This window comes from Temnothorax longispinosus, chromosome 10 (genome assembly GCF_030848805.1).
Source record: "Temnothorax longispinosus isolate EJ_2023e chromosome 10, Tlon_JGU_v1, whole genome shotgun sequence".
In the NCBI taxonomy this organism is placed as follows: Eukaryota; Metazoa; Arthropoda; class Insecta; order Hymenoptera; family Formicidae; genus Temnothorax; species Temnothorax longispinosus.
The window spans coordinates 7070618-7098463 of NC_092367.1; the positions used below are offsets into that span (position 1 = coordinate 7070618).

A 27846-nucleotide genomic window follows, 5' to 3' on the forward strand; every position below is an offset into this window, starting at 1 on the left:
TGTTTCTTCCCCACCTCACGCGGAGCGGGGGGCAATCGGACGGTAGCCCTCCTCTCCTTTTGACGGTCGCCGTCGACGATGATGGTAATGGTAAATGGCCCATGGAGAGGCTCTCTATTCCGCGCCTCCACTGGAAACGGGAGCACGCCACGTGAAAGTAGGAAGGGGAGGCTATAGCCGGACCGACGTCGCTTCGTGCGCCTCAGTCGTTCGTGGACCTCGAAGGACGATAGAGGTCGAAGAGGGCACTTCCTCCTCTCCTGGCCTCGCGGAATCTTTCGGCACGCTCTTCCTCGAGCCTCCTCTCGGTCTCCTTATTCTTATTCTTCTTCTTCTTCTTCCTCCACCTCCGCTCTGCTCCCGTAAGACCTCAGTGACGAGGGTCCCAGCAATAGGATAATCATCCGCCAGAGCGATTCCAGGAGGAATTCGTCGTCCGTGCGAAGATATCGTTTTGTGAAGTCGTCACATCGGCAACATCGTGATAGTATTGGAAGAATGCGTCGTCAGCTTTCGCTCGTCCTCGGGATCGTCCTGTTGGGCTGCCTTCAAGGTCGGTATCACTTTTGGGGATGTACCGAGAGAGTGCCGCATGGTTGGAATTACGTTCGAAAGCAATGTGGGATGTTGAGTGCCATTCGACGTGTTATTATTCTAAGTGCGCGCTCGTTACTTACTTAGGATTTAAAAAATAGCAAGGACGAAACGATCACGACGAATTAATTTCGAAGGCAATTCAAATGAGCTCATCTCACGTTATCTATTCACTAAAATAACATAACATTTTTAATGATTATTTTATAAATTGTTTTAATCAGATCTGTATTGAATTGTGCTGTGCTAAACTTTTTTCTTCATTCAAGAATTAATAAAATGATGGAAGCATTTCATGTAATTTCTTTATAACGGGTCGTCTCTCTCTTTTGTATCAATCTCCATTTCTTTAACGATTTTCGAAAAAATGGAAAACTATCTACATTGTCATCACTTTTTGCACTCGTTACCATGACTATTTGATATCCTCGCTTCACGCATGAGTAATTAAGAAGCGAACAAAACCAGATTCGCAACCAGACGAATCCATTCGTTACTCCACGAGGAACGGTCGATCGAGAGTAAACTTCTCGTTAATGATCTACCACAAATGCTTAAATGATGGATATAACGTTAAAATTCATACAAAACATTAGAATCGGATCGATACTAGAAATAGTTTAAACCGTGAAATATTGAGGTAACAAACTTTGCATGACAGGCAGGACTCACAATCAACTTTACATCAATTTCGGAATAATATATAGACATATAATTTTATACATTCTATTAGGGATTCATTAATTTAACTTCATTTATAACTTAACTAAAATTTTTTTAAATAAAGATATTCGGACAATTATGAATGGGCAAGCACAGATATGCGACACAATGTTATTTTCAGCGTATTCAAACAAAAGTTAACCATTAACGGTTTTGTTTTATTAAACAAAAAATTTGTCTGTAAAATTATAAATCGATGTAATTAAAAACGAAAGTAACACGTCAGCGCGCAATATTTCCGAAAAAACGAACGGATTAAACAGAAATTGCGGGAGCGCCTAAATAGCTATAAATTTGGTCGGGAATGTGTCGAGGTGTGAAATTCAGATCTCCCGTTTATTCTGAGACATACACGGAAGTTACGGTTCATGAGTATGGCTGTGATTAAGGAACCGTTTCTTCGTACGCGCCAACGAGGAGCAACAAGTAAATTAATGACGATGTTCACCGAAATTCATACACGTACGCGCGTATGTATTGACTACGCACCTTTCCCTTTCCCTCGCGGCGAAGGGTGTCGATAGGGGGGCATCCATTGAATCCGCCGCGCCGCAAAGAACTTTAGGCATCCACAGCCAAATGCGACGCTCTTTCAGGGAGGAAAAAAAGGGGAATGCAAGAAGAGGAGCGAGGAGGAGTTTTTCGTTTTAATCTCTCGCACGCTCGCATCCTCGTGCACGAGTCGACTCACGGGACCGATCTCGTTCCTCTTCCTCTCGACTTCTCGATTTACGTTCGCTGTATGGCCCTTTTACGTGGTGGTTCAGTGGCGTAACTTCATCGGTACTCTTAGACTTTTGTCCGGATGTACACCGCGCAAAAACTTCTCGTAATTACAGTTAGTTGAACGTTGAACGAATTGGAAAATGTATGCTGCGAATAGACGTAATCCGTAATCAGAAAGAATCTCGTCTCGCTAGCAGTAGTAGTAAAGTAGTATAACTTTATTGCTTGTGGAATACTCTTCGATCCGTATATCGAAAGAGAGCACACCGATGCAAGGAAATATTATGCAGTACTTATTCTTTTCGTGCTATTCTGCTTAATGAATAATTCCTAATCAATCGCTTTACGGGGATTAACTTAATTCCGGAAGTTTGCAGCGGTTGCTGCGTCCATACTACCGCTAAATGAGGACTGTTTGTAACCATAAGATAAACTAACGTCGAGGCTGCATCTCAATCTCTTCTCTGGCGTTATCTCTGGCGGAATGCACGCGGCGCAACCGGGAAATACGTGATGAGTCTTTTATGGTTTCACAGTCGTAGTTCCGGGCGACGGTTACGCTACTGCGAGAGAGTGCATAAAGGGCCCCGTATAGGTCGCCTCGGGTGTTCGACCGGGCACATATAACGCGCAAAACGATGAGTTAGCGGGGCTGACGCGCCTAATTAAGTATGCTAATCGTCGGCTAAAACTCGTTGCTCGTCGACGAACGAGTCTGGAAGTCCACGGGATGCGCGATGCGCGCAAAAGGATTCGCGCGAGCGCACGTGAGAATCCGCGAGTAACGAGTAGACTCCGTCGGTGCCCTTAACGATAGCGAAACCTCCACACCTCTCGGTCGTAACGAACTTCCGACCCACGGTCTATAATGATGCCCGGTATGCATCGCGACTGCCGCCAAGTCGGAAAGTATATCCTCGTTCAAGTTTATACCGCAACGATAATGGTATCGCCATCGAGCGAGTCATCGAGCGTGTCGCGCGATTAATCCCCTAATTAATTAATTAGCAGTTCATCCTGTAATTAAATAGTTTAGAGCGATCGATTGCACGACTTATAAACTGCGCGATTGGACTTCGTATTGACCTTAATCGCTGCTAATTATCCCAATTTTATAAGATAAATTTATAAGATAAAGATTGTACGTAACGAAAAGAAATATCTTCGTTTTGCGATACATTTTACTCTGTCGATTGGTTGTTTCACGTATAAAATTATCACGGTAAAAAACTTTTAATTTATATCATATAGGATGATTGATGAATTATGAGTAGCGTTGACTAAATTTATTTATTTAGGCAAAATCATCTCTTCATTAAATAATGATTCGTATGCGATAAGTATACAGCTGTCATCATTTAGACTACGAATTACAGTTATTTCTCACATTCTGTCAGATTACGAGATAATATTGTTCAACGTAGCCGTACAGACGCCTCAATCCACAGGCAACTTTTAAGATCAACGACAGTGAAACTGAACATAACAAATTTCCTACGGTAATAACGCGTGTTATAAAGCGTATAATATATAAATTACGATGATCACCAACGAATTCATTGCAACGATTATATCTTCAATGCCATCGCCATCGTGGAGCACAGTTTATTTTCCAACTAACACAATACACGCTGGATTTTACTGGGCATTTAATAGCCGATAATTTATTGCGATCAGCGTAAGTGTCGGATCGTACACGTACGTGTTTCTCCTTTCCTACACGGCCTAGCGCTATAAAACGGGATCGTTTCTTCCTAATCGCGCACCATCACGTGCTCAATTCTCACTTCATGACGTCGCAAATTTCATTAAGCCATCAGTAACGATAAATCACGCGAGTGCGTGTTCGAGCGACGCATAAACGCGCGACACGCGAGTAAAGTCGGATTTATGGATCCTGACGTGAGAAATTGAAAGAGGGAACTCGAAAATATATTTGTCACGGATCGTGAGATTTTTACTTCCGGATGTACTTCCGGATGTAGCGAGAAACTCTCAGGATGAAGAGTAACTACCGGGATTGGCGGTCTTTGAATGCTTAAGCTGCGAACGAGTTTCAACGCGGACACAAAGAGTCCCTAACGATGTGTTCAGCCCTTTCAACTCGCTCGGCGAGATGCTTCCCTTTGTACAAGAGAGAGAAATCTCATTAAAGAATTATAATTCTATTTAGGTACAATTATAATTAAACACAATTACATAATTTGCATAATTGCTCCGCAGGATATTTTCAAAATTACTTTCCTATTCAGAGCATCGAAATGATTCGGCGTTTATACTTCTTAATTTTTCCATTTTTTCACAATTATTCGCAACAACGCGCGTATTATCTCTTTTGGAAGGTCTGATGAGATTTTAATTCTTCAACGAGAGCAGTTCCCTTGTTCTTAGATCGCTTGTCGGTGCAATTTGTAGCGAGGCACGAGAGAAGCAGAAATGACCGAGGGAGACAGTTGCATGCGCGGGCCCACACACCTTGAAAATTGCAAACTATTTTCATCGTCCCGAGGCGGTCATTGTCTTAGCATGAGTCACCATTTTAAGCCTATACATTATAGCAGGACTCGATCAAATGTAAAAAAAAAAATAACTAGTTGTAATCGAGCTAATCTCTAATATAAATCTCTTAGCAAATCTTTACTCGTGAAACCTTGTATAACATCTTCAAAAATTATTCAACAACACCGCTACAAAATACTGTTATTATTGTAGTTTTACATGTTTATATAAGTGACAAAATGACAATTTTATTCTTCATGAATAGAAAAATATATCAAACTAAAGTTTTTTTTTTAATTTTTGAACATAATCTCGAAGCAAATTCAAAAATTTATTTTATTACAACGTCAATTTTAAAATATCTTCTTTATTGAAATAAGTGTAGAGCAAGTCCATTTCTCGCATCATTTTCCACATTCCTTTACTAATGAAAAAACCCTCTCGCAGATATCTGTCCAGTTAGAAATTAAGTGTGTTTGCAATTTCCTGTAATTTCATGCGACGCTCAGTAATATCGTGAAAGTTCAACTTGACGTTTATTGACGGCATTGCGTGCAGTTACTGGTCTCCATCATTTCTCATCATCCTCTCAATAGTATCTTCTCTTTTCTTTAAACTGCTTATACTACATCTGAGACTTATCTTATACATTAAATTATATTTCACACTTTTCTAATTTATTATAAATTTCTACCTTTTTGCCTTGCATTCAAAAATTAAATTACTACGCGCATCTCCATATTAGATGAATTTTTAATCAACGGTATATTGAAAAATAATTGACATAATCTCGACACACACAATAATAATAAATAGCCATCGTTTTATTAAATAAATAATGTTTAAAAGTTATCACAAAATAAATCGAGTTGTGATTATGCATCAATTCGCTTGGTGCTAATGTTATTTGCTTGAAAAATTTAATCGCATAATGTTATTTAATTTAATGTTTTACTTTTAGAGACTTTATTAACTAGTCAAAGCAAATCTGAACGTAAATGTCGTAAATGATGAGCTGAAGTAAATAACGATTATCATTAAAGAAGGTGATTTAAACAACACCGAGAGATGCACCTGCTGTCCACTTAAATGTACGGTCTTTTACGGATGGGCAAGCCCACTTAGCCCACCGATCGCATGACATCAAGATGATTATATGGGCCGCGTCTTCGCGTTCCGCACGAAGGATCGGCCGTGACGGTTTCGTTCATAAAACAGACCTGATAATAAATTCATTACTCGTTGCGCTCAGGTGCCCCGATAATTATGAACATAGTGATGTACGGAAAACTGGGAGGGCGACGATGGACGTGTGTCAATCAGTGCGAGGGTCCCGTAATCGTTAATTGCATGGACCAGCAATCAGCTATTTTCGTGTTACTAAATGTAAACTGAATGTTATTGATACATCCGGCTTATTATTTATATAATTTATATAATTTATATAAATAATATTATATCATTTATATAATTTATATTATTTATATAATTAGTGGCAGATTCTATAATGTAATGATTCGATGACCATAAAGTTACGGTCAGCTTCTCACGGTCAGTTGCCTTCAACGTCCGAATAGCGGTTGGTCATAAATTCATTTGGCGCCAATTTTACATTAATTTTGACATTAAGGATATTATGAAAACGAGAAAAAGTCACGTGTCTATATAAGTCACCTCTATATTTCGTTTGACTGTTCACTGTTTCATATTGAATGTGCTCGAAGCATCCGTTAAATGATTTGCGACAGCGTGCCTGCTGATTGAATATCTGGTTAATCGCCGAATCAGAGGTGTAATTTGTATTATTAAGTCGACGATATACATACTTAGTGCCGAGCTCCAGGCAGTTAGCTGCCTATAGTGCTGAATGAATGGTTCGTTAGTACCTTCTCGAGCAAAATGTTTATATATATAACAAGTACAATAAAATTCTCAGACCACCTTTATACATAATGCTCCAACGAGTGTAACAGAGAAAATTCGTTCTGTTTAAATCTTTTTAAGTCACCATAATAGGATCATTGGTCTCAATACCTGTAGACAAGCTACGCCAAAATGGCGTGACATCTGCGTTATGAAAAAATACATATATCTCAGTTTATACATTTATTTTATGATAAATATTCTTATACGTTTTATTAGAAATATTATTCTTTCTCATGTCACACACAACCCGTTCTCTAGTTGGTTTTTCAGGAAACAGTTATCATACTTTCGAAAATGTTTAGAAGATATACAGCCTAGTTTCTCGTAATAAGATTTACATAGTACACGTAACGAATGAATCTGAAAGGCATTACTTCGATTGCCTCGAGTAAAAATGTCTATAATTTTTTTATATTCGGTAAATATATATGTACCTACTTTAACCGTTTCGATGCGAGCATGAGCGATACATGTCGCACACGTAATGGCTAAAAGTCGTAATCTCAGTAAAGACCAAGAGCAAGAACTGAGCGGACTGTTAAATGAACATCCGTAAAGATTCGTAAATGTATGTTATGCTAAGTGGAAAGGCGTTTACTTATACGCCAGTGGAGTTGGGAGCACGCACTAGCGATGCTATCGAAACGGTTTCCTTGTCGTGTCGGCGCTATTTGTGCACGTGAAGCAGCTCGTAGAAAATGTAAATTATTCATTAAACGGCATATACATCGCAGTCACGTTCCTCGTTCATTGTCAATTTTTATTTTGCCCCGTGTATGTACAACTAGTTTCCTACTAAAATATTCAACGATACTGGTTGCTTCACGCAAAACGCCGTCAAAGACTTCGAATTCTTATGACTCTTACCATTATATCTTCAATACAATAATAACTACATTATTATTATTCATTAATTTATCGGCAAACTAGGTCACGTGTCATTCTACAGCGATTAGAAACTTAACTTGTTCAGAGATTAAATTCACTCTGTTTGTAGGTCATATCTGATCTTGTATTTTCATCAATTATTTTTAGAATATAGAAATGCATAATCATCTCTTTCAGACGACAATAAATCTTCCTGCTGTATTTAATGGGCCGTATCAAGTATTGTAGTAAGACGTAAGAACTTTTTCAATGGGGACTAGTAACGGCAAGTCATCTTACACCTTTCGTGATTATTACAAATGGAACAAATGCAACAAATAACTATACTTTAATTTAAACATTATTTGCATATTTAATATATTTGACATCGTTACTTTCAAATTATTTGTGGCAGTACAGCAATATTAGGGTAAAACACTTCTAATACAATTTATCTGATTGTATGATAGATACGCACCACTCAATGAAGTTGAAGGAAACCCGTTTTGTGCGAGAAGTGATGCAGAATCTCTGCGTTATTACGTTGTATTATAATGATAAATAACGCGCGACTGAAATTTTTAGAAATGGAGATTCTCGTCTTGAGCACGAATCTTGCGTTATTAAGATTAAAGCAAATCAATAGTCGAAAAGTGGCTGGATTTAGTGAATTCGAATTGTAAATACCAATAAATTGCAATGATATGTTCAACGTCCAACAATGTTTCGCGCTATATATGATATAAAATTATAGTAATTTCCAATTACTAGGTCACCTCTATTAAGTATACAAGTATAATATACTTAATAGAGTCTGCACTTACGATTGAGAAAGAAAAAAGAAAGTTAGAAAAAGCAGGAATATAATTGATCATTTATTTAAATAATTCATTAGTCATACCGTCAAAGGATTTTATAATGATATAATTGAATCGTTATTATGCACAAAATTATATAATTATAGAGACGGAATCGTTATAATATCGCGTTAAACGTTATCGTCGGGCTATTTGTACTAGTCTGTTAACAGGACAACCTGCTCGACTCGTTTTCTGTCTCTTTCTTTTAGTTAATCATCAGTAACCGTAGTATGATGTTGAGCATCAATGTTAAGCGTCACCGGATAAAAGATGACGATCTATCTCGCATTTATATAGCCTCTATTCTATTAACGTTTCGCGAATACGATAGATCTTTAATCCTTAATTTTTAAATACAATATTAAATGAATTGAAAAACTGTAGTCCATCTTTTAATTAGATGTATGAAAGAAGTAATCTTCTCTTCTTATGTGATTTAAATTATATATATATAATTATTTCGTAATTTTCAATCTTTTTGCACAATTTGTATATTATCTCATATTTGCTGACCATTATTCTTCGAAAAGCGATTGATCGATCTCTCTCATATAATCTCTCTCATATACGATCAATGACTGTCCTCATCCTAAAACATTAACGCTAATCTCGATTCGGATAATTCCATTCACAATCAGTTTTGTTCATTAATCAGATGATTGATATTTCGGTCTAACATTGGAATACTATTATTTTACGGTAAAGAACTATATACTTAATTAAATAAGAAACAATTGCGCCCGTTTTATAATCAATTTTACCTCGAACCATGCCATTGACTGACGATCGATCGACATATGGTCATTAGGCATCGAGCCAGTAGTTGGTGAGTCAGACGATTGGCTCTTTCGATCGTCTCGGGTCAGGCTTTAAACACCGTTATTGTGGTCGATTCATCTTACGAGTCGATGCTTGACTTACTTTGCTGACCCGGAGACCCAGTGAATGTGTTCTCATGAATGTCAAATAAGTATATCGCGCAAAAAATATAGGGAATGATGTGTGAGAGCGATATTTTGTGCGGCTAACGACATTTTTGAACGTTACTGCATGTGTTACATGTAATAACGAGCGCACTTCAAGCGAGCAATAATAATTCTGCAATCTAGCATCTCGTCATATCAACGATACGTACGTTCACTTATTTGCATGCAAATCGCGAATAATGTATTTGATAGACTGTAACTGACGGTTCGCAAAGTAAAAATTAAATAAGAAAGTATAAACTATTATATATGTATATATATAAACTCACATATGTTCGAACAATCTTCAGATATAAGAATATTTAAATACATGTTAAATGTCTTTACTTGAAAATAGTTTCTTCTACATTTCACTTCGTATTATTCAGGAAAGTCTACATCAGTTTAAAATACGCAAATTTTTGATAAACCATACGTTATCATTGCAATATATATGAGCAAATAATTCTAAGCGCAGTATTTGAAATACGAGATTGCAATAATTTGCATTTTATCGCAGGAGCTTTCATAACCGAGTATTTGCATCTTTCTCTCTTGCAAATTGCGTATATTTGCTTTGACAGATCGACATCAAAGGATTCAGCACTCAGCGGTAGCATTCTGTGTTAGTGAATTATTTCACTAATAACATCCAGATTTCTTCGCGTTTTTGTACGAGTTTCGCGATATGATCTTCTAACTTTATGACGCTACGCCACGTCCCAAATATTTTATACATAACGCGATGCAAATTCCGCGTGCAATTCAAATCACAGTAACTTCAAATAATTCCACGGAAAATTTGCATTTTAAGAGTTGTCCGTGGAATCCGTATCTTTTCCTCCCTCTTTGATTTTTCATATTTTTTCATAGAACAACGATACTTGATTTATTCGTGATCAAAGTTGAGTACCAATGATTTTAATGATTATAGTAAATATATACCACATTATTGTTTCGATTACTTAGTCCTGACTGTTCAATGCGTCCACGATCGAAAGCTTTTAACGACAACGAGCAACAGTTTTAATTAAAGCACGATGATTTACGTATGTATGCTCCGACGATATTCTTCGCAATATTATATCTTGAGATTGCTTGTTAGAAATGCAGAAGCGAGACAGGCTGCTCGAGAAATCGTGCGGATGAGAAAGCTGACGGGAAGATTCTTAGGAAGAGAAACGGATGATTAATCATGGAGCTCGCGTAATAAGCCATTAGATTCCCGTAGTTCGCGCAGACGACTGCGAGATAGTTTCCTCAGGCTAATGAAGCTGCATAATCGTTCCTCCACAGTCGGAAGACAGTGGAAACCCTGACCTAGACTTAAGTAGGTATGGAGGTAAGGTCGAGGTCACTTTCGTGTTTCCTCTCGGCGAGGGTACGGAAGTCATCGCGATTGGCTCTACCTCTGTCGGATCAAATAGCGAAAGCTTTCACTCGAGCTGCATCGGTGGTTTCATCAAGACAACCGATGAAACGATAGTTAAAAGATTTCAAAAGATAACTACGCCTCGATTCTTTTCGAGACAACTTGAGATTAATGAAACAGTTAATAAAGCCTGAAAGGAGGCTGTATCGCGAGACTAAAATTATCAATGACTTTCGCTTCCATTCCGCGTTTCATCGATGAAACGTCATTTTGCATGATTGAAGATCGCTGCTGTAAGTCACGGTGAAGCGAGAAGATATAAAGGTCGAGGTTAACGTCGGGATATATTCTCCGTAAAACAATCATTAAACGCTCTAAACGCCGGCGATCTATCCTCTCGCAGCAATCAATGGCAATTGGCAGGCTACTAATTAAGACCCGAGGTCACCATTATGAATCTTATACTCATTGAGTAGGAGCGATTTAATGTTTACACAATCATCAGTAGCTACGTAAACGGTGAGATTTGCAAAATTTTTGTATTTACACGTAATAAAAAATTAATTAATAATGATAATTAAAAACATTGTATCAATTTTATTAAAAGCTTGCTTGCTTGCTGAGAAATAATAGATAAAAGTGAAAGCGTCATAATGTCGCATAAATTATTGCATTATTACATTATTATAATGTACTTGAAGGACTAAATGCCGTTGGTATATAAAACAAGGAAGCACAGAAAACCCTCTTAATTACTTTGTTATCTATTATCGCGCGGCAGACTATTGCAACAATCTTCTTAAGAAATTTAATCTTATCTGACGGTTTACGATGTAATAAAACTACACACGCAAATCCGCATTCCGCTTCGCCTTCTCCTTCTTTTCTGTGATATACTTAGATTCTTTTGCGTTGATCAGAATTGTGATCTCATTAAGAATTCGTAACGAAAGGTTGCGGAGGAATCCGCAAGACAGAGAGCTTGTTGAAATACTTCTTTGTGCGGTTACATACGCGCTGCCTATCGCTATTGTACTCCCGTTATTCAAATTTGTTCAAGGAATTCCGGAGCCAACGTGTCACTTACCAGAATAGTTCCTCCAAGCATGTTCCGCCGCGGTGAAATGAAAACATAATTCATCCCGGGTAAACGCGCTATCGTAGGTACACGCTTCGAACGGTCGGGGGTACGCGATTTAACGTGCACTTTGTTGCGTCTACGATTTTTGCCGCTGTCACCGACCGGTAAACTAATCCGCGTTGAATACTTCCGGAGTAGCGCAAGATTACCTTCTTCGCGATGCGCGCAAAGAACCCGCGCGAAAACTCGCGGCCCTTTCGCCGTATAACACAGCGTGAAGTACACCTTCGTGCGCGATGGCGATAAATTTAGCCGGCCGTACACCGTTGGAGATATATATCGTTTCGTGTTAAACGCCCGAGGTCATAATCCCTCCGTCGCCGATGAAAGTGTACGAGAGCCGCTGGAGATTCAATTGCGTTATCAAAGCCCACGGCTGGATAATGAAAATCGAAATCTGCTAGCTTGTCTACCGTTTACAAGCACAGTACATGTATATACTCGCGGGTATTATTCGCGTATTCCGTCAGCCCTTTCACTTCCGGCTTTCTTGAGAAAAGGACCATACCTAGTTTAATTATTTTAAAGGTTTTCGCGAGATCGGTGTAGACAAGTGTGGGATCAAAACATTGTCGATCAATGAGGCAAATGTAAAAAATAAAATATCGTTTTTCTTTAATTAAGATTTAAACCATCTCCTTGAAAATAATGGCATATAAAATAAAATTGTATTTTATGTTCTGATACGAATTACAAATTGAATTATTGTGAATAGCAACTTTCGTTGACCTTTGCTAATAAATATATGTACGACATACGATCTGTTTAACACATAGGTACATATGCAATAATACACGATTTACTTTCCACTTTGTTTTCGGTAATAACAAGATACGAATTAAAACATGTGCCATTTGCTTCACATTAAAAGCAGTGGTAAACAAGCGTAGCGTATAATTATCTTTTGAATGGCAAATATCTAGAGATCGCATTGTGACGTTATCATCTTATTGACACCTCACTCGGCAAATAAGAAGCTGGGAAGCGTCATCTGGCTCGCGGCATGCGATGTTACTCGTATATATAGAAAATAAAACTAAACAGAAATATTGTGTCAACCGCTAAAATGACTGACGCAAAAGATGGAGACTTTAGCTTCAGAATCTTCGGTCGTAACTTTAAACTTTAGTACCGGAGGTAATTCCACATTCTTGTGTGTCTCGACGTATTAATATTCTACAAAAATTTCATGTATGAAATTATATAGTCGTACCACGATTTTACAACTTCTCTCGTATTCATACAGCTTCATAGAAGTTACCTAATACGTAGAATCGCAACGAATTGTCCACGAAAAATCTATCGCTTTCGGGAGTTGTGACAACGTGATACTCAATTAAAATTATCTCTGTTAACTGCTTGTAAATAAATTACCCGAAGAGTCCAATACGTCGAAAGCATAGTGGATTAGCATTCTCAAGTTCCCATCCGGGGATCAAACGTATTGTGCATATCATGTGACATAATCGGGCGCGGCCGACGCGACGCGATGAGATATATAATGAGACATCGTGAGACGTAACACAGTGAATTATCGAGACGCAGTTGCGTTCCACGCGGTGGGCGGTCGCACGCGGAAAAAGGCGCGAATATGCGTACCGCAATTTTCACGCCGACGGAGGATAAAAAGAGGGCCGGTTACTGCCGCATATATGGAGGAGGAAGTAGCGCGACGCCTCTCCGTCGTTGTGTCGTAGTGGCCGGTCGAAGGTTTCTCCGATCTAACGGATCGGAATCGCTCGTGTGCATGCGAACGTACACGCACGCATGCACGTATGGAAGATCGTTCAACGCGAGCCGATCCGGGGAGGCAGTTTTTCGTCCCAGTACTCCACTTACGACTGCTTACGACTCCGTCCACTTAAATTGAGACTCGCCGTGCGCCGCCGCCGCGCTGCTCGTCGTGCTTCATGATCAACGACGGCACACATATCGGCGCGGTTCTTGTGCTGATCTGCGCGTGTATGCGTAGGGCCACCTGGGCCACGCGTCCCTTGTGTACAGAAGGATAAGCCGGGGAAAGGGTATAAGCACGTAAGTGGAACGAGAGTGGCTCTCGAGAGCGAGCGCCGCGAAAAGGGGGTCGTTCGATTAATTCGCGTAATTAGTGGCCCTTCCTTTCATTCCATATTTATTATGCTTTCGTTCGACCCAGCCTCTCTGCTCTTATTTGCGTCTTTTCAGCTTTTCATAAGATAGCACAAATCTAATTGGCTTCGAAGCGAATGTCCAATTGAAGCCTCGCTCGAGCCGGAAATCGTTTACCGGCAAAACTGACGATGCAACGCACAAAAAGACTGCTTCTCTTTTACATCGCCGTGCGCTGGAACCTGCTTGTAAATAAATTATTCCAAGAGTTCAATACGTCGAAAGCATAGTAAATTAGCATTCTAAAGTTCCCATCCGGGGATCAAAACGGTAACGAATTCCGCGCGATACTCCGACATCTGTTTCCCTGGAATTCAAGATCTCTTTAGATACGGATCAGGTCGCGCTTGTTTCTCGACGACGAGGCGTGAATATCAGATGTAATTGGCAAGAACGACGGGGACTTAACATTGATGTCGCTCAATGCTTTATTTTAGACACGGACTGTAATTAGCGCGTCTTACCTGCAAATTATCGCCGCTCAATATCCCCGAGCGTTAACTTTCGTTGTGATGTACTAAATAGATGTGTACTTTCAAGACAACGATATGCAAGCTATCCGCGCGTTTGCACTGTAGATCTGTTACGATAAGAACGTCGGATATCAACGTTGTGCGTATACTATAGTTCTGATAGCACGCCTTTCGATCGGAGCAAAATAAAGATCGAAATAAAGACGCGTAACAAATCAATAGCCACGTAGCTTGAGATGTGTTTAACATGGCATCCATCATTACTTTTATTCCATTATTCATCCGCTTTCTTTGATAGATTCATTTTTCGATTAACGTATTAAATAGTTCCCCTTACTTAATACACACAGGTCCATGGATTAATCAACGGATAATTACGATATTTCTACGCGAGTGCCGCGCTGGGGTGCATTTGAGTTATATGCAAATATCACTAATATTTTTATTTTTCGAGCTCTCGACCTCTCTTTGGGAAGCATATACATATAGTCGCGGGAAATAGATCGAGCAGGACTCCCGCTCCTTTATCCTCGCACGTGAGTGTCCAGTCGGCCGTATCCCGCGATTTAATTAGTTTTTTGTCACGCGTTGAAATACGATATCGGCTCGTATACAGTTATAACAGATCACGGTGAACCGGTACCGCGTGCGCGTTGCCGATCGGTGTGTATTCGTAACTTCTCCTTCGGTCTCGAAAATCCTGTTGGCCAAATAATCGCGGCGTTCTTTCAACTCGCTTTCAAATTGCATTGTCATCCTGTGATATAACGTTAGATTCATCGTTGACTTAATAATCAAGATCAATGACATCAATATTGAATGAGTACGTAATGACAAATGTGACTAATAAAAATAATAAATTCTTTGCCTGTGGCAGTTCTCAATATTCATCTCATCAATAAAATTAAATTATTAATCAATTTCTCTAATTAATCATTAAATTTGTTATATTATATTCCTCCTTTTTATAAAATAAGGATTACAACACGTATGTAATTCGTCGCATCTGTTTTTTACGTATGATGCAAGGCATGTTAGATTAGAGTTGAGGAAATAATTGAATTATATCATACGAATAATTCTGTTATAGTCAATCAGCGAAATATCGATACTTCGTTAAAGATTGTTATCCTTACTTACTTATAGCAAATCCTAGCACTCGACTACTATTTCAAAGTCTCCGAAGAGTCTACGCTTCCGATCAGCCTATGTACGCTAGGAACGATGCAGTTCTCGTCACGTGCCGCAAAGTCGATAAATCATACGAGTGCTGCCGCATGCCATCGTCATTTCAAATAATCTAGCTTTAAGCCTCCTTAAGGCCAGTTCTACGATGTGTACGCGAGAGAGAGAGAGAGAGAAATTGTGTGTGTGTGTGTGTGTGTGTGAGAGAGAGAGAGGGAGGGGAAAAAGAGAGACAGATACAATACAGATGCTATGAGGAAACCGAGATCGTTTCGCAGAGATACCGGAGAAATGCTGGTAGTAAAAATCAACCATCCCTTGAAGATGTGACGTATACGAGAGTCTGATCTTGCGATCAACAACGCACCGTTGTGTTCCCATCGGTCACGTGTAATTACAGGGTATAGTACATAAAATAGATCAGCACAGGGAACATTTTTATTTCGATAAAATCGACTAAAAGGTGAGTTTCTAAATAAACCAAATTTATTTCTTGCACCATCTAGATTGGTGTCCTCGAAATTCCTTGAATTTCCAATGAATCTCAAATGTTATGATGCAAAGTTAAAATTTTCAATGGAAGCTACATGTTTTTAGTCATCGATCCGGTTTATTCATGAAAAGGAGGTAAAATAATTTTGTCCGTAATTACATCGTTCCCAGTGCATCTCCATGCGGAGAGGTAAGGCGAGGCGAGGCGAGGCCTCGTTAATGCAACACCGCGCGGACGTGTTACGGGACAATGCTATGAGGAAGACGAGATCGTTTCGCAGCGATAAAGAGCGCGGCAGCGACGACCGACCGGGCCGGGGTGATCGGCCAACCCAATGTGTTTGCCGCTACGCGCACGGAACTGTCCGATCCGAGCACGAGCTCCCGCGATTTTGACGGTATCGATATTGCAAATGATTTATGAGGCACTCTCACGCGGAACAGATTGGCGATAGCGCGTCTCGAGAGCGCGTAATTACGCCAAGACATGCCGAAAGATCGGTCGGAATCGTAGCCGGAAGCGTGACGATCTCCAAGCATCTTTAGATCGATCGTGGACGTAATTGACGCGAGATGCTCCTATTACTGACAATGAGAGAATCAGACGGAGACAAAAGTTTCAATTAACCGATAGACGAGAACACACCAGAAGAGGACTATAATCTGTAATAATTAGAAAGTACCGTAATTTAACAAGTATCGCAATTTGGCTTCTCGCGAAACAATACGATGTCTACATTCGCCAGAAACTTCCGTTTGTATACTCTTCGCGTCAATATTTACGCAGCCATATCGCGACCACGCACGTTATCGTAACTGATGTTATGCAAACCGGTTATAATGACTGATATACTATCGCGAAGATGTGCATCATTGAATCATCATGCTATCATTGATTTACCCACGAAGATCGCTCTATCGTTGCGAGAGTATATAAACATGATCGTTAAAGATTGATATGGAAATTAATCGTACTATGGCAACGCTGGAAAGTCACGATTAATTATAAAATATTTTATATTTAAATACTAATAGAAGATCTAAAGAAATTAATGGATCAGGCATCGAACATAATCGAGAGATAATATAATTTGACCCAATATATTGATTTCATGTGAAATACATAAAATGTTATGAAATAAAAACACGATCGGTTAAATGGATTTATGGGCTTTGTGGACAATGCACTTCGCCATTCCAACATCATCGATCAATGTAATAGAACGTGAAAAGCCTACGCATATCAGCGTTTCGAATCGTATTCAATGACAATAGTGCCGGACATTGAATAATTTATACTCGGACTGTGTCGATTTTGTTCCTCGCGTGTAAAGTGACTACAGCTTATTCCGCCAAAGGGAACTTTCTCGCATCACGTAGTAACAGAAATTGCAAGCTAACGAGCCGAGCGCTTCCAAGTGAACAGCGCAATGTTAAGAATTACTTAACAAGATAGCGTAGCGATAACTTTGACTGTGACGCACATTGCTGTCGGAAGGGAGCGTTTAACCGGACGATTATCTTGTCACGCCGGTGGTTTAATAATCATAAAGTCTCGATGAGTCGATGGGGAGGAGGTGGAGAAAGAGATGAAGAGATTTCTCTAACGATAGATTTAACTTCTGGCGAAATAGCTTCGCTATACGGGGTTAACGGCACGCCTGGTAACTGTGCCGTTAAAAATTGTAAAATCTATTTAGTCGACTAGCCGGTCGCCGTGAGGCACAACAAGTGCTTCCTCTAATTTGTCACGCGTCCTAACGAGTAACTCCCCGTGCCGAAGGATTCTCGAGGAATCGCGAGAGGAAACTAGCATACTATATAACTCCGGCACGAGCCCGATTCAAGTATATACGCACACTCGGACACCACGCACTGCGTAAACTTGTAGCCACGTAATATGCGCGATCGTTCCGCTATCAATTACCCACACGGCGTTGTTCGTCTTGCCTGGTTTCACTTCTATTTCTGGTTCTCGCGACGCGACAAGATCTATTCATCACACGCGCGCCGAGCGACCGATTTTCCTCGATCCTGGCCGCGAAATCGAACCCGTCGTCGCTCCGAGCGAAAAGAGATTGACGGGAACGACAAACGGAGGGAAAGGGGCGAAAGAGGAAGAAAGTAATCCCGTATTAGTAAAATCGATTAAAGGAGATTCGGGAACTGAAAAACGCTTCGCGTGATTGTCGCGAGAGCATCTGACCAGCTGATCTCTCAACTCTTCTTGCCAAAGATAGTCCGCACGAGAAGTAGGAACAAAAGACGGCGCTTGGCGCTTGGCATTAATCGTTTTATTTTAAAATAAAATATCGCGCGGCATATGCAGCGATACACATTCGTATTCCTATGTGAAATTGTTCCGGTTCGTTAAACTGATCTTTATTAACTGTTATCGATCTCGACGTCGTGCTCGCGCGATTCCGCCGCATCTGTGCTTTCCACTCTCGGGCTCTCGTTTCGAGGACAAAAATTCGAAGAGCAGCATCCACCCGACCGCCGGTGCATCCTTGCCGCGGTTCACCGACCCGCATATACCTTCCTCTCTCGTCCCTCCTTCCTTTTCTTCTTCTCCTCCTCCTCTTTCCTTCTCTGCCCGGGCGCATTCATTGTGCACCGTACCGCATGCATGCACGCGCGCGACCCGCAGTTTCTACGGTCCTATAATTCGATCTGCATTGTTCACCAATCGCCGATCGCCGCTTACCCAGACGTCGGTTGCTTATTGGTATAATTGATTCATTTAATCATGTCGGGGGGGACGGATAACCACTTGTCTAGTCGTCTGCGAACGGACCCCGATCGAATTCTTCAGCGCGATCAGCGCGAAAAGATCACGTCGTTCATCACGCAAATGCGAGACGCAACAATTTAATAAATACAATCTTCCTTCTGTTTTTTATTTATATTTAATTGGTTTATATGTTTATTTCGTTTATTATATGTGTATCATGAAAAATAATAATAGTTTCAGATTGATTTGTATATGCAAAACTCATCAATTATACCATTGAGCATCTTATGAAACGATACGTTAATTAATTGGAACGATCTTTATGCGAGTTGATTTTTTTTTCAGTTTCGTGTACAAGTGCAAATCACTGCAGCAATCATTAGCATGTCAAACTAATACGCCTAACAACATCAATGGAATGAATAACGACATGCTGATGATTGTAATACTTGGTTACATTCACTACCAATAGAATTGTTTACTTTGATTAATTGTTCGAATGATTCAAATAATTGTAATCCTTTTTCGAAAAAGTTTACAGCACCCTTCAATTATTGCAAAGGAAAAGAGTGAATATTCGTCGAAGTCATGCGAGCGATTAAAACAATCATCGTTTTGTACCAAGGATAATTACATAAGCGTATATGAGGAACGTAACGTCGTTTTAAAGTTCATTACGCGTGCGAAACATCTCGTGATGGAAATTGTTTCTTTTTAATTATTATTCCATCTCGCGCAGTATATAGTGAAAATGATGAAGAGAGGCGAGTGCGGCGCATCAAGCGACCGCGATGCAACTAAAAAGGCGAATGATCGATAGATAGAGCGGGTTACAGGGCAGTGCGGTACGATCGATTTCGCCGGTGCGCGTTGTACAATCGAAAGAACGTCTGTAAATGCGTAGAGTAATACTCTTTCGGCTCTTCGAGAGACGACATCTTTCAGGAAACCACCCTTGACACCCGCGACGAAGTCAATTTAGATATCGCGACTCGAGACGTTGATATACGATGGCGCGAGTCATTAAGCGGTTCTGGACCGATCGATAAATTATAATCAGCGTAATTATACAGTTGCTCGTAAACCTGCTTTACGCCTGTCCGCGTGGCGTACGCTATGTGCAGCCGGCGTGCCCTGATTTCCCACGGAACGCAAAGAATCCTGTTTCGGCCAGTTATCGGGCCACGTACGTTTTACCGAAGGAGGTCAAAAAAACGACAGGGCGGGAAAAAAGTTTGCTCGTTTCTCTTTATCGAAGATGCCGGTTTTCGTGCAAATTTGGTGCAAACACTCTTTTAAGTGGGAAGGACGGGGCCGATCCGGTTGCCGATTACAGCGCAATTTGCGAGATTAATAAATAATGCGTTAAACCCACTTCGATCGGAGGCTCGTAAGGCGTAATAAAGCGCGCCTCGATGCGTTTCTTCGATACCCGACGAAACCGATGGTAACCGCGCCCTCGGACGTCCAGTATACATCCCTAACTGTAAAGTTCGATTTTATAATTTGTTATATTATGCGATCCGGTATGGAACGAGTGCCGTAAATCCCGTGTGCTGTTGACCCGACGCTCGCTGGACCGAGACCGGCGGCGGCGCAGACCTGCACACGGCAGATATCTGCCTCGGACGGTCAACCGGAAGTAATTAAGGTTTCGACAGAGAATCTTCTTGCGGATAAACGCTATGGCCAAAAAGAGCGACGACGAGAGAGATCTTGTCGGGAAATTACGTTATATTCCTCTTTCTCTCTCTCTCTTCTCTTCTCCTCTCGTCGTTTCTCTCGCCGGCCTTAAATATCATCTCAATACAGCCTATGTATCCTGATGTATCCCTGCTCATGCAGAATACCCCGTAACGATTTAATATACCGCTTCACATCCCTCGCGTATTGTAACATTGCGAAAGACGATGTACCAGTGATGTACAGCAGCCTTTACTTCTTGTAAAAACCTGCGACACCGCGCGGTAACTTGCCTAGCTTTCGATATTGCCGCGTTACCTAGGCGCCTAGACGCCTCTACGACTAGACGACTCCCGGCTTGCTTTTATGACACCTGGCCATAAAGCCTCGCGATCGAGAAGCGTAACGAGAACCACTGCGACGCGACGGTGGATTTTACGCGCGTCCACATGCGATAAATATTCTCCCCGCCCTCGAGATTGTCGTCTAGGAATGCGTACGTGTACCTTGAGTACACCGTGTGATGCATTTCATAAGCCTCACGCGATCGCGATCAGCTCGCCGCGTGATTGTGCCAGGCCGATCTTATCCGATGTATCGCGTATTAAACGTTTCCGCGAGCGCTCTCCCGCGTTCAGCTATTTAATGGACTTCCTATGTTCAATGGACTGCAATATCCTGAGATATTCGAGCGATCGTTTCGTCAGAAGCGGGAGCGATCCCGCACGGAGAGAACAACCTGGTTGTATTCCGTATTATGGTTAAACCGTGCGTATGACTCACTTCCTCCACTTAGGCAGGTATTTATTTTTTGCTGTTGACTTTACTTCCTCCCTATGCCGACCGCGTTACATATATGCTTAAGCATTATTATTATTACAATTATGTCATTACAATAATAGGCGCTCTCTTAATACGCGAGGTATGTGATGGCGCGAGGTTACCGTGATGGCGCATAACAAAACGAAGCACCTAACAGTAAATGTTATTACACTTTTTTTTTCTTTTTCTCTCTTTTTTCTTCTTCTTTAATCAGAGTACCGTTGACGCTTAAACTTCGCTTTTCTAACAGTACTCGGGCGTACTCGGTAGAACACGATTATTAAATGAGTGGGAAGACGAACAATTTGAGTGAAAGATCGTACCAATGTACATTTCACGGTAATGCGATTATTTATGGTAACGCGATGCCATGAAGATACAATTATCTTTGATAACGGTTCGATTAATATTATTAAGAATAATTATCATGCTTTACATGTAATCATTATATTATCAACGCATATGTTATCCTCGTTAACATCTGCATAATTTTTCACGCAGATTATGTGTCCGGTGCGTGTCCCAGGATATGTCCGCCGAGCGGCGAGCCCATTTGCGGCAGCGACGGTGTCATATACGCGTCGCAGTGTGAAATGCGGAAGAAGATGTGCGGAAAGGGTAAGGCGCTTTTAATTATAATAGTTATTATAGTAGCACACACGTTCCAGTTCGCTCGCATCGAGATTACAGTCTTTTCTCCCTTCCCGAGACGCTCGACTCGTCGCTGGATATGTACCTATATCACAGTAAATCTGTATGATTTCGTTATTCCGTTTCGTATATTAAACGAACGTAAGAATAAGCGCGTAGAGACCCATTAGTAGCGGTTTATCGAGAAATATAACCACGCGATGGGCGCGCTTCAATTATACAATCGCGGAAATAACGCGACCTTCATTCACCGGTCTTCATGCGATATTACCGTGCTTCACGGCGCGGACCGCGGACGGTCACGATAAAGAGATTCCTATCGTATTCTCTTTCTATCGCGATATACCGGCGCGCCGATAGCCTATGGTAACGAGGATCCGTTCATTCGTATAATAGATGGCCACGATAAATTATACATGGCTGCAAAACGAATCGCGATTTCCTAGAGCGTCGAAACGAACTATTTACGCGTTAGAGTATCGGGTGATTTGTTCGTCGTGAACGACGAGGTCGTACGTCGTACGTCGTACGTAATACCTATACACCGAGCACCGAGATCTCGTTTCGCTTGATGACCGCGCGAAATCTATCCACGTATCTCATTATTTCGCCGTCGTACGCTCATTTAGGCGTTACCGTGGCCACGGAGAAGACGGCTTGCCTGAGGTCATCCGGTAGCAAGTGCGAGCATCGCTGTCCGGGCGATCAAGATCCGGTATGCGGCACCGATGGGCGTACCTACCTGAACAAGTGCATGCTCAGGGTGGAGATCTGCCGGGTCGGAATCGAGCTGTCTCATCTCGGGCCTTGCAACAATATTTCGGCCCACAGGGAGAACTGTCCGGTCTCGTGCGATTACGCGCCGCTCGACGGACCGGTTTGCGGAAGCGACGGAAACGTCTACAAGTCCACGTGTCAGATGAAGCTGCTTACTTGCGGGTACGTCGAAGGTCGGCCTCGACCAATTACTGTTACGAGGATCGGGAATGTTCGAAATTACGAAAACCATGCTCAATAGCTTAATCTCTGTCTCGCATTTGCATGTCCACCGAGAATTTCTTTTTCGCGCGATAAAGTTAGGTTTGTTATAATATGTATTCGTTGATTATGTTTATATCTACAACTCACTTATTATTTCTCCCATTTTCCGCATGAAAAAAATTACTGGCTTTATAAATACTATAATTCACTATAGACGCAGTTGTCTCTGCTCGTAAAACGTAAAACGCGTATTATTCTGTGGGAAGGAGAGTTTATTCTCTGAGTTTAACATAAAACTAGCCTGGCCGCAAAACGATTTTGACTTTTTCCGGTTCGCAGCCAAGGCGTCGTGCGTACGAACAAGAAGCACTGCCAGACCACAAGACATTGTCGTGAATCGTGTTGGCGTGGTGCTAAGCCTGCCTGCGGTAGCGACGGCATTTTGTACTCGAACACCTGCAAAATGCGGGCGAAGAATTGCGGGTAAGCGACAATTCGTCCTCGACGAATTCAACATGCAACTGGAATCGTCCACGCAGGCCCTTCTAACAAAATTCTCGCGAGCTCTAAAACGGCGTATATAACATGCCCTATCTCCTCTCTGTTCCTTTCCCCTGTTACTCCTTGTGCGCACTTAATCATTCATGAATTGCTCCCCTGTACTCTTCGTTATAACCCCTTGCCTAACTTGAAGAACACTCGAGCCATTTCATCCTTCGACTCTTTTCACCAGAATTTTTGTCTAAATATTAGATTTGTTAGAACGCGAAGCAACTGCGCAACTTATACACTGAAAAAAAAGTTGTTAACCTGACTAAATGCGTTCAATTAATTAACATTTTTTTAAATTGAAATATTTAAGTCAAGGTATTTAAGTCAAATTACGTCATGTTAGATTTAATATGTCGTATTTAATTTAAATACTTAAATATTTCAAATAAAAAAATTATAATCACTTGAACGGATTCAGTCAAGTTAACAACTTTTTTCTCTCGATATCTGAATTTGGACAACTGACTGATGAATTTTTTAATCCTATTTAACTGCGTTTTAGCATGCAAATCTCGTTGTGGTTTTATCCGACGCAAGGATTTCATTAAGCTCCGACGATACTTATCAGACTGTTTTTTAGCAAGCACGTCTTCGAAGTACCAATGTCGTTCTGCGTATCTCGGGAACGGACATCCGGAAGCAACGCGTGTCCCTTGGACTGCAAAAACGAGTCCGAAGTATCGGTTTGCGGATCGGACGGAAATATATACAGGAACGAGTGTGAGATGCAAATGTTAAACTGCGGGTGCGTATCTATCACCTATTTATATGCAAATCATAAATATATATTTTTTTATTAAATTGATACCGTAGGAAACAAGTAATTACCTACACAACTTGTGTTTTTTTCAAAAAATTTCAAATTGCTTACTTTCTTGTTACGAATAACTGATCGCCAAACGTGAGTCTTTAATGAAGTGTTAATCAACAGGCAACATGCAAGAAGAAAGATAACGGTAGTAGACTTTGAGAAGTGTCGATCCCGGCTAACGAAATGCATGAAGCAGCAGCAGAGGTGCGGAAGCGAAGTGGATCCGGTTTGCGGTAGCGACGCGAATACTTATCCAAATCAGTGCCATTTGAACGTAGCGGTTTGCCTGTAAGTTGTATTTATCTCAAAGGAATATTGATAAATTTACCCTCCCGTCAAATTTAAAAATAACAAATATTCTATCGTGAATTTTATAGGTTCATCAACGATAAATTAATCTTCCTTGATTTTTAATATGTTTTAGAAAGGGCATCCAAATGGCTCATGTTGGCGAGTGCACGACCTTGAAAGAGATCGAACACTGTCCCGAAGACTGCGCCGAAGTACCCGAGGAACCAGTTTGTGGAAGCGATGGCAACGTTTATCGGTGATTAAGAGCATTATTCGGATTCCAGAACGTCCGTTGCCGAAGATTTTAAATTTTAAGGGCGCCTGCACCTCGAAAGGATCGTTCGATAGACCGACCCGTTTGAGGAGACTTCAGGCTGTTTTCAGAATTTCTTCTCTTCTGATACCCAGTTCTGATTGTGACTCGAGCGAGATAAATTAATGTTTATCAATTAAAATTTCCGAGATTTTGCCGGTATATAAATGTACGTCCGTCCGTTCGCACTTAGTCGAACATTACTGAAATCCACGATAAAATTATTTCCGATTATATTTGGGATGCAATAATAAATTTCCACGGATTAAAATCAAAACATTCGAACTGTTACATTTTTTTCGAGATTAAGAACAAGTCCAACTGAACGCAATGTGTTATAACACAGCAATAATAAAATTAAACGATTAAATAGCGGCTACGGATCGTTCCTTCTCCAGTGTTTACGGATGTATCATGTGTGCACTCGTATGCATTCAGGTCCCTCTGCCATCTGCAACGTGAGACTTGCGGCCAGAGGGTGGTTCAAGTTCCGGCACAACACTGTCGCACCACCGCGCTTTGCAACCAGATTTGCAGTGGGGAACGTCAGTTTGTTTGCGGCTCCGATAACAAGCTTTATCGTAACGAGTGCGAGATGAAGAGGGACAATTGCGGGTAAGCCACAAAACTTCATGTTTGCATGTTTTACTGAAGCGTAGCGCTTTTGTTCGCGAGAAGTGCGCCAGGGGAACTTTTAATAAATTAATCCCAGACTAATTCTCGGAGGAGTCTCGAGAAGTGCATAATTGCATGAGTGAACTAGCTCTTATTAAGCTTTCTCTTTTTTCTGTACCAGCTTTTATCAAATAATATATAATAACAAATAAATTAAATCGTTGCTAATTGTGGCGATAGCGAGAAAGGAAAACAAGCAATAAACACAAATATTGTTTTGATAAAGGCATTAAAAGTCGTTATTTCATCTTACAAAATATTTAGATTCTACTGGAAATTCTCCCGTTAATTATTATAGATAAAGTTGTAAGATAAAATAAACGCTTTAAAAATTAATTTCCTTTTAAAAGAGAATTTACACAAGTTTTCTATTTCTCAAGGAAAGTAATTAATTAAATTACCTCAGAATAATTTGGTCACGTTATTTTAATTTCAAGCGTATAATTTTCATTCTGGTTTAATAGAGAAAAACTGCCCTGGAATAATTTCATTACCTTGTTGGAAGTAAGAAGGCTAATTATTCGAATTCAATTATTCTATTTATTCAGAAGCGGCTAGAGAGCCAGAGAGCGGCGCGTTTCGTGCCGCGCATATAATTCCGGTGACCGCGATCGTGCTTCTTCCCGAGATATAATACTTTCCATAGACTTTCATTACGCCCGATCGCGCCATTGAAATACATCCGAGGAAGAGAAGATTGCCTAAGAAACTGGTCCTCGAGAAAACGGTTAATTCGAGCCGGTATCGCGTGCGTGTCCGATGAAAGTCCGTGAGTGATTCACATCAGCGCCAGAGAGCCGTTCCATTACATCTTCTTTATGGAAATAATAAACCACTTGTATCGCGCCGCATACCAGCAGGGAGCGTTTTTGAACCTGCTGTTCAAATACGCGAAAGGAAAGTATCCTACTTCGGGAAGGTGAATTGAACACAATCGCGCGCAATCTCGAAAGTAGAAATTGTCGATGTCTTGATCGCGCGGCCCATTTTCCCAAAGGAGTCATTTTCTATTCTCGATCGCTTTCTAACGTGCCCATTTCTAATTGCACGTTTACCCGATATATACGTATATTCGTGCCCAACAAACCCTAATGTTAAAAAATGCTGGCTGTATATACAGGCTTGCGTGACATAAATACTAATCGAAATCGGCGTTGCCTCCTTGAACGATATAATTACTTCCTAAGTAAAATAATTCAGTGTTCTTTACTTTAATAACATCACGGTTTTCAAACAGAGAAAAAAAATATCTTGATTCCAGGAAACACGTATACGTCGTACCTATGAAGAGGTGTGTTCAGGGTTTCCTGTTTCGCGGCTGCCAGAAGATCTGTCCGCCTTATTACGACCCGGTTTGCGGCACCGACGGCATGACGTACAGCAACGAGTGCTTCCTGGAGATCGAAAACTGCCGTAGCAGGAGTCTCGTCACGAAAAAGTATCACGGAGTGTGCGGACAGCCGACGGAGGAGCCGAAAAATTATCTCTATTAAGCTCGACCGAGCTGGCACGGTGATACGAGAGAAAGAGAGAAAGAGAGAGAGAAAAAAGAAGAAGGAAATCGATCGACGAGATAATTTGGCTCGTATCTCCCGGGGAAGATTTGAGAAGCGACAATTACCGTACATTGATTCGTCATGTGTCACGAGTCCTGTAGTATTTAAGTTCGATCGGCTCATATTAACCAGCTGCAAATTCGATCCGTTCCGATCGATCGAGTACTCGAGCTGTATACGAGCGTAAAACGTTCGCGACTCTAGACGGACGAGCGCGGCGTGACAGAGAGAATCGTTCACGACGTTCACGTGGATTTCGGATATTCGATCGTCCCCCGATTTGAAACGCGCTGATTTTCCACGGGGGAGAAAAAAAACGAGCATCTTGCCAGTCGCAGTCCGGATTGTTATCGTATTGTTACTGCTATATTTCTACGATAATAGTACCGCGATTGCCGATCCCTTCTCGGACAGCCGCGCGGACGTTCGCGAATTCTCACCCGCACGCAGCGAAATTATGATTCGCAAAAACCGTTATATTGTGCACGACAGGTGACAAATCATATCGTCCAGATTACTCTAAGAAACTATCTCTTTTCTTTTTCTTTAATCGGGAAAGGGTCGCCAGTCGCGTATGGATATAGTCCTTTCTTCGCACTTGACGGTATAGACTCATTATTATTTATTATAGCCTTAATCATTGCATACGACGCGCGATTCCGTCTCTCTATTTTTATTTTATTTTATTTTTTTTTACGATACGCCCGTCGTTTTAATTATGACTACGTCAGGACGTATATTCTTATTTTAGGGGAATATTTGTGCTATTACATCTCCCTCCCGACATGTGATGTGTTTGTTTATTA

At 40.9% G+C, this 27846-nt stretch overlaps 2 protein-coding genes across 3 annotated transcripts in view; one reads left to right on the forward strand and one right to left on the reverse strand.

The window, feature by feature from the left end:
- The window catches only part of LOC139820646 (apoptosis-resistant E3 ubiquitin protein ligase 1), a 61695-nt gene that overhangs the window by 32719 nt on the left and 1130 nt on the right, over positions 1-27846 (reverse strand). The window lies entirely within an intron of this gene.
- On the forward strand, positions 194-27023 carry LOC139820647 (serine protease inhibitor dipetalogastin). 2 transcript variants are annotated; one of them, XM_071791063.1, is made up of 9 exons: positions 194-553; positions 21712-21828; positions 22491-22800; positions 23182-23325; positions 23975-24139; positions 24326-24493; positions 24630-24752; positions 25248-25424; positions 26746-27023. In XM_071791063.1, exons 1-9 carry the CDS (start codon positions 499-501, stop codon positions 26975-26977), a joined length of 1491 nt encoding a protein of 496 aa, XP_071647164.1. In that variant the 5' UTR covers positions 194-498; the 3' UTR covers positions 26978-27023. The 2 variants fall into 2 exon arrangements, with proteins under 2 accessions (XP_071647164.1, XP_071647165.1); XM_071791064.1 differs by lacking the exon at positions 194-553 and adding an exon at positions 13218-13707.

Bases quoted from the DNA above. Each gene is read 5' to 3' on its own strand.
- LOC139820647 (XM_071791063.1), top strand. From the start codon at position 499: ATGCGTCGTCAGCTTTCGCTCGTCCTCGGGATCGTCCTGTTGGGCTGC. The intron at 24,140-24,325 runs GTGCGTATCTAT...GTTAATCAACAG, and splicing joins ATGCAAATGTTAAACTGCGG to GCAACATGCAAGAAGAAAGA. The intron at 24,494-24,629 runs GTAAGTTGTATT...AATATGTTTTAG, and splicing joins TTGAACGTAGCGGTTTGCCT to AAAGGGCATCCAAATGGCTC.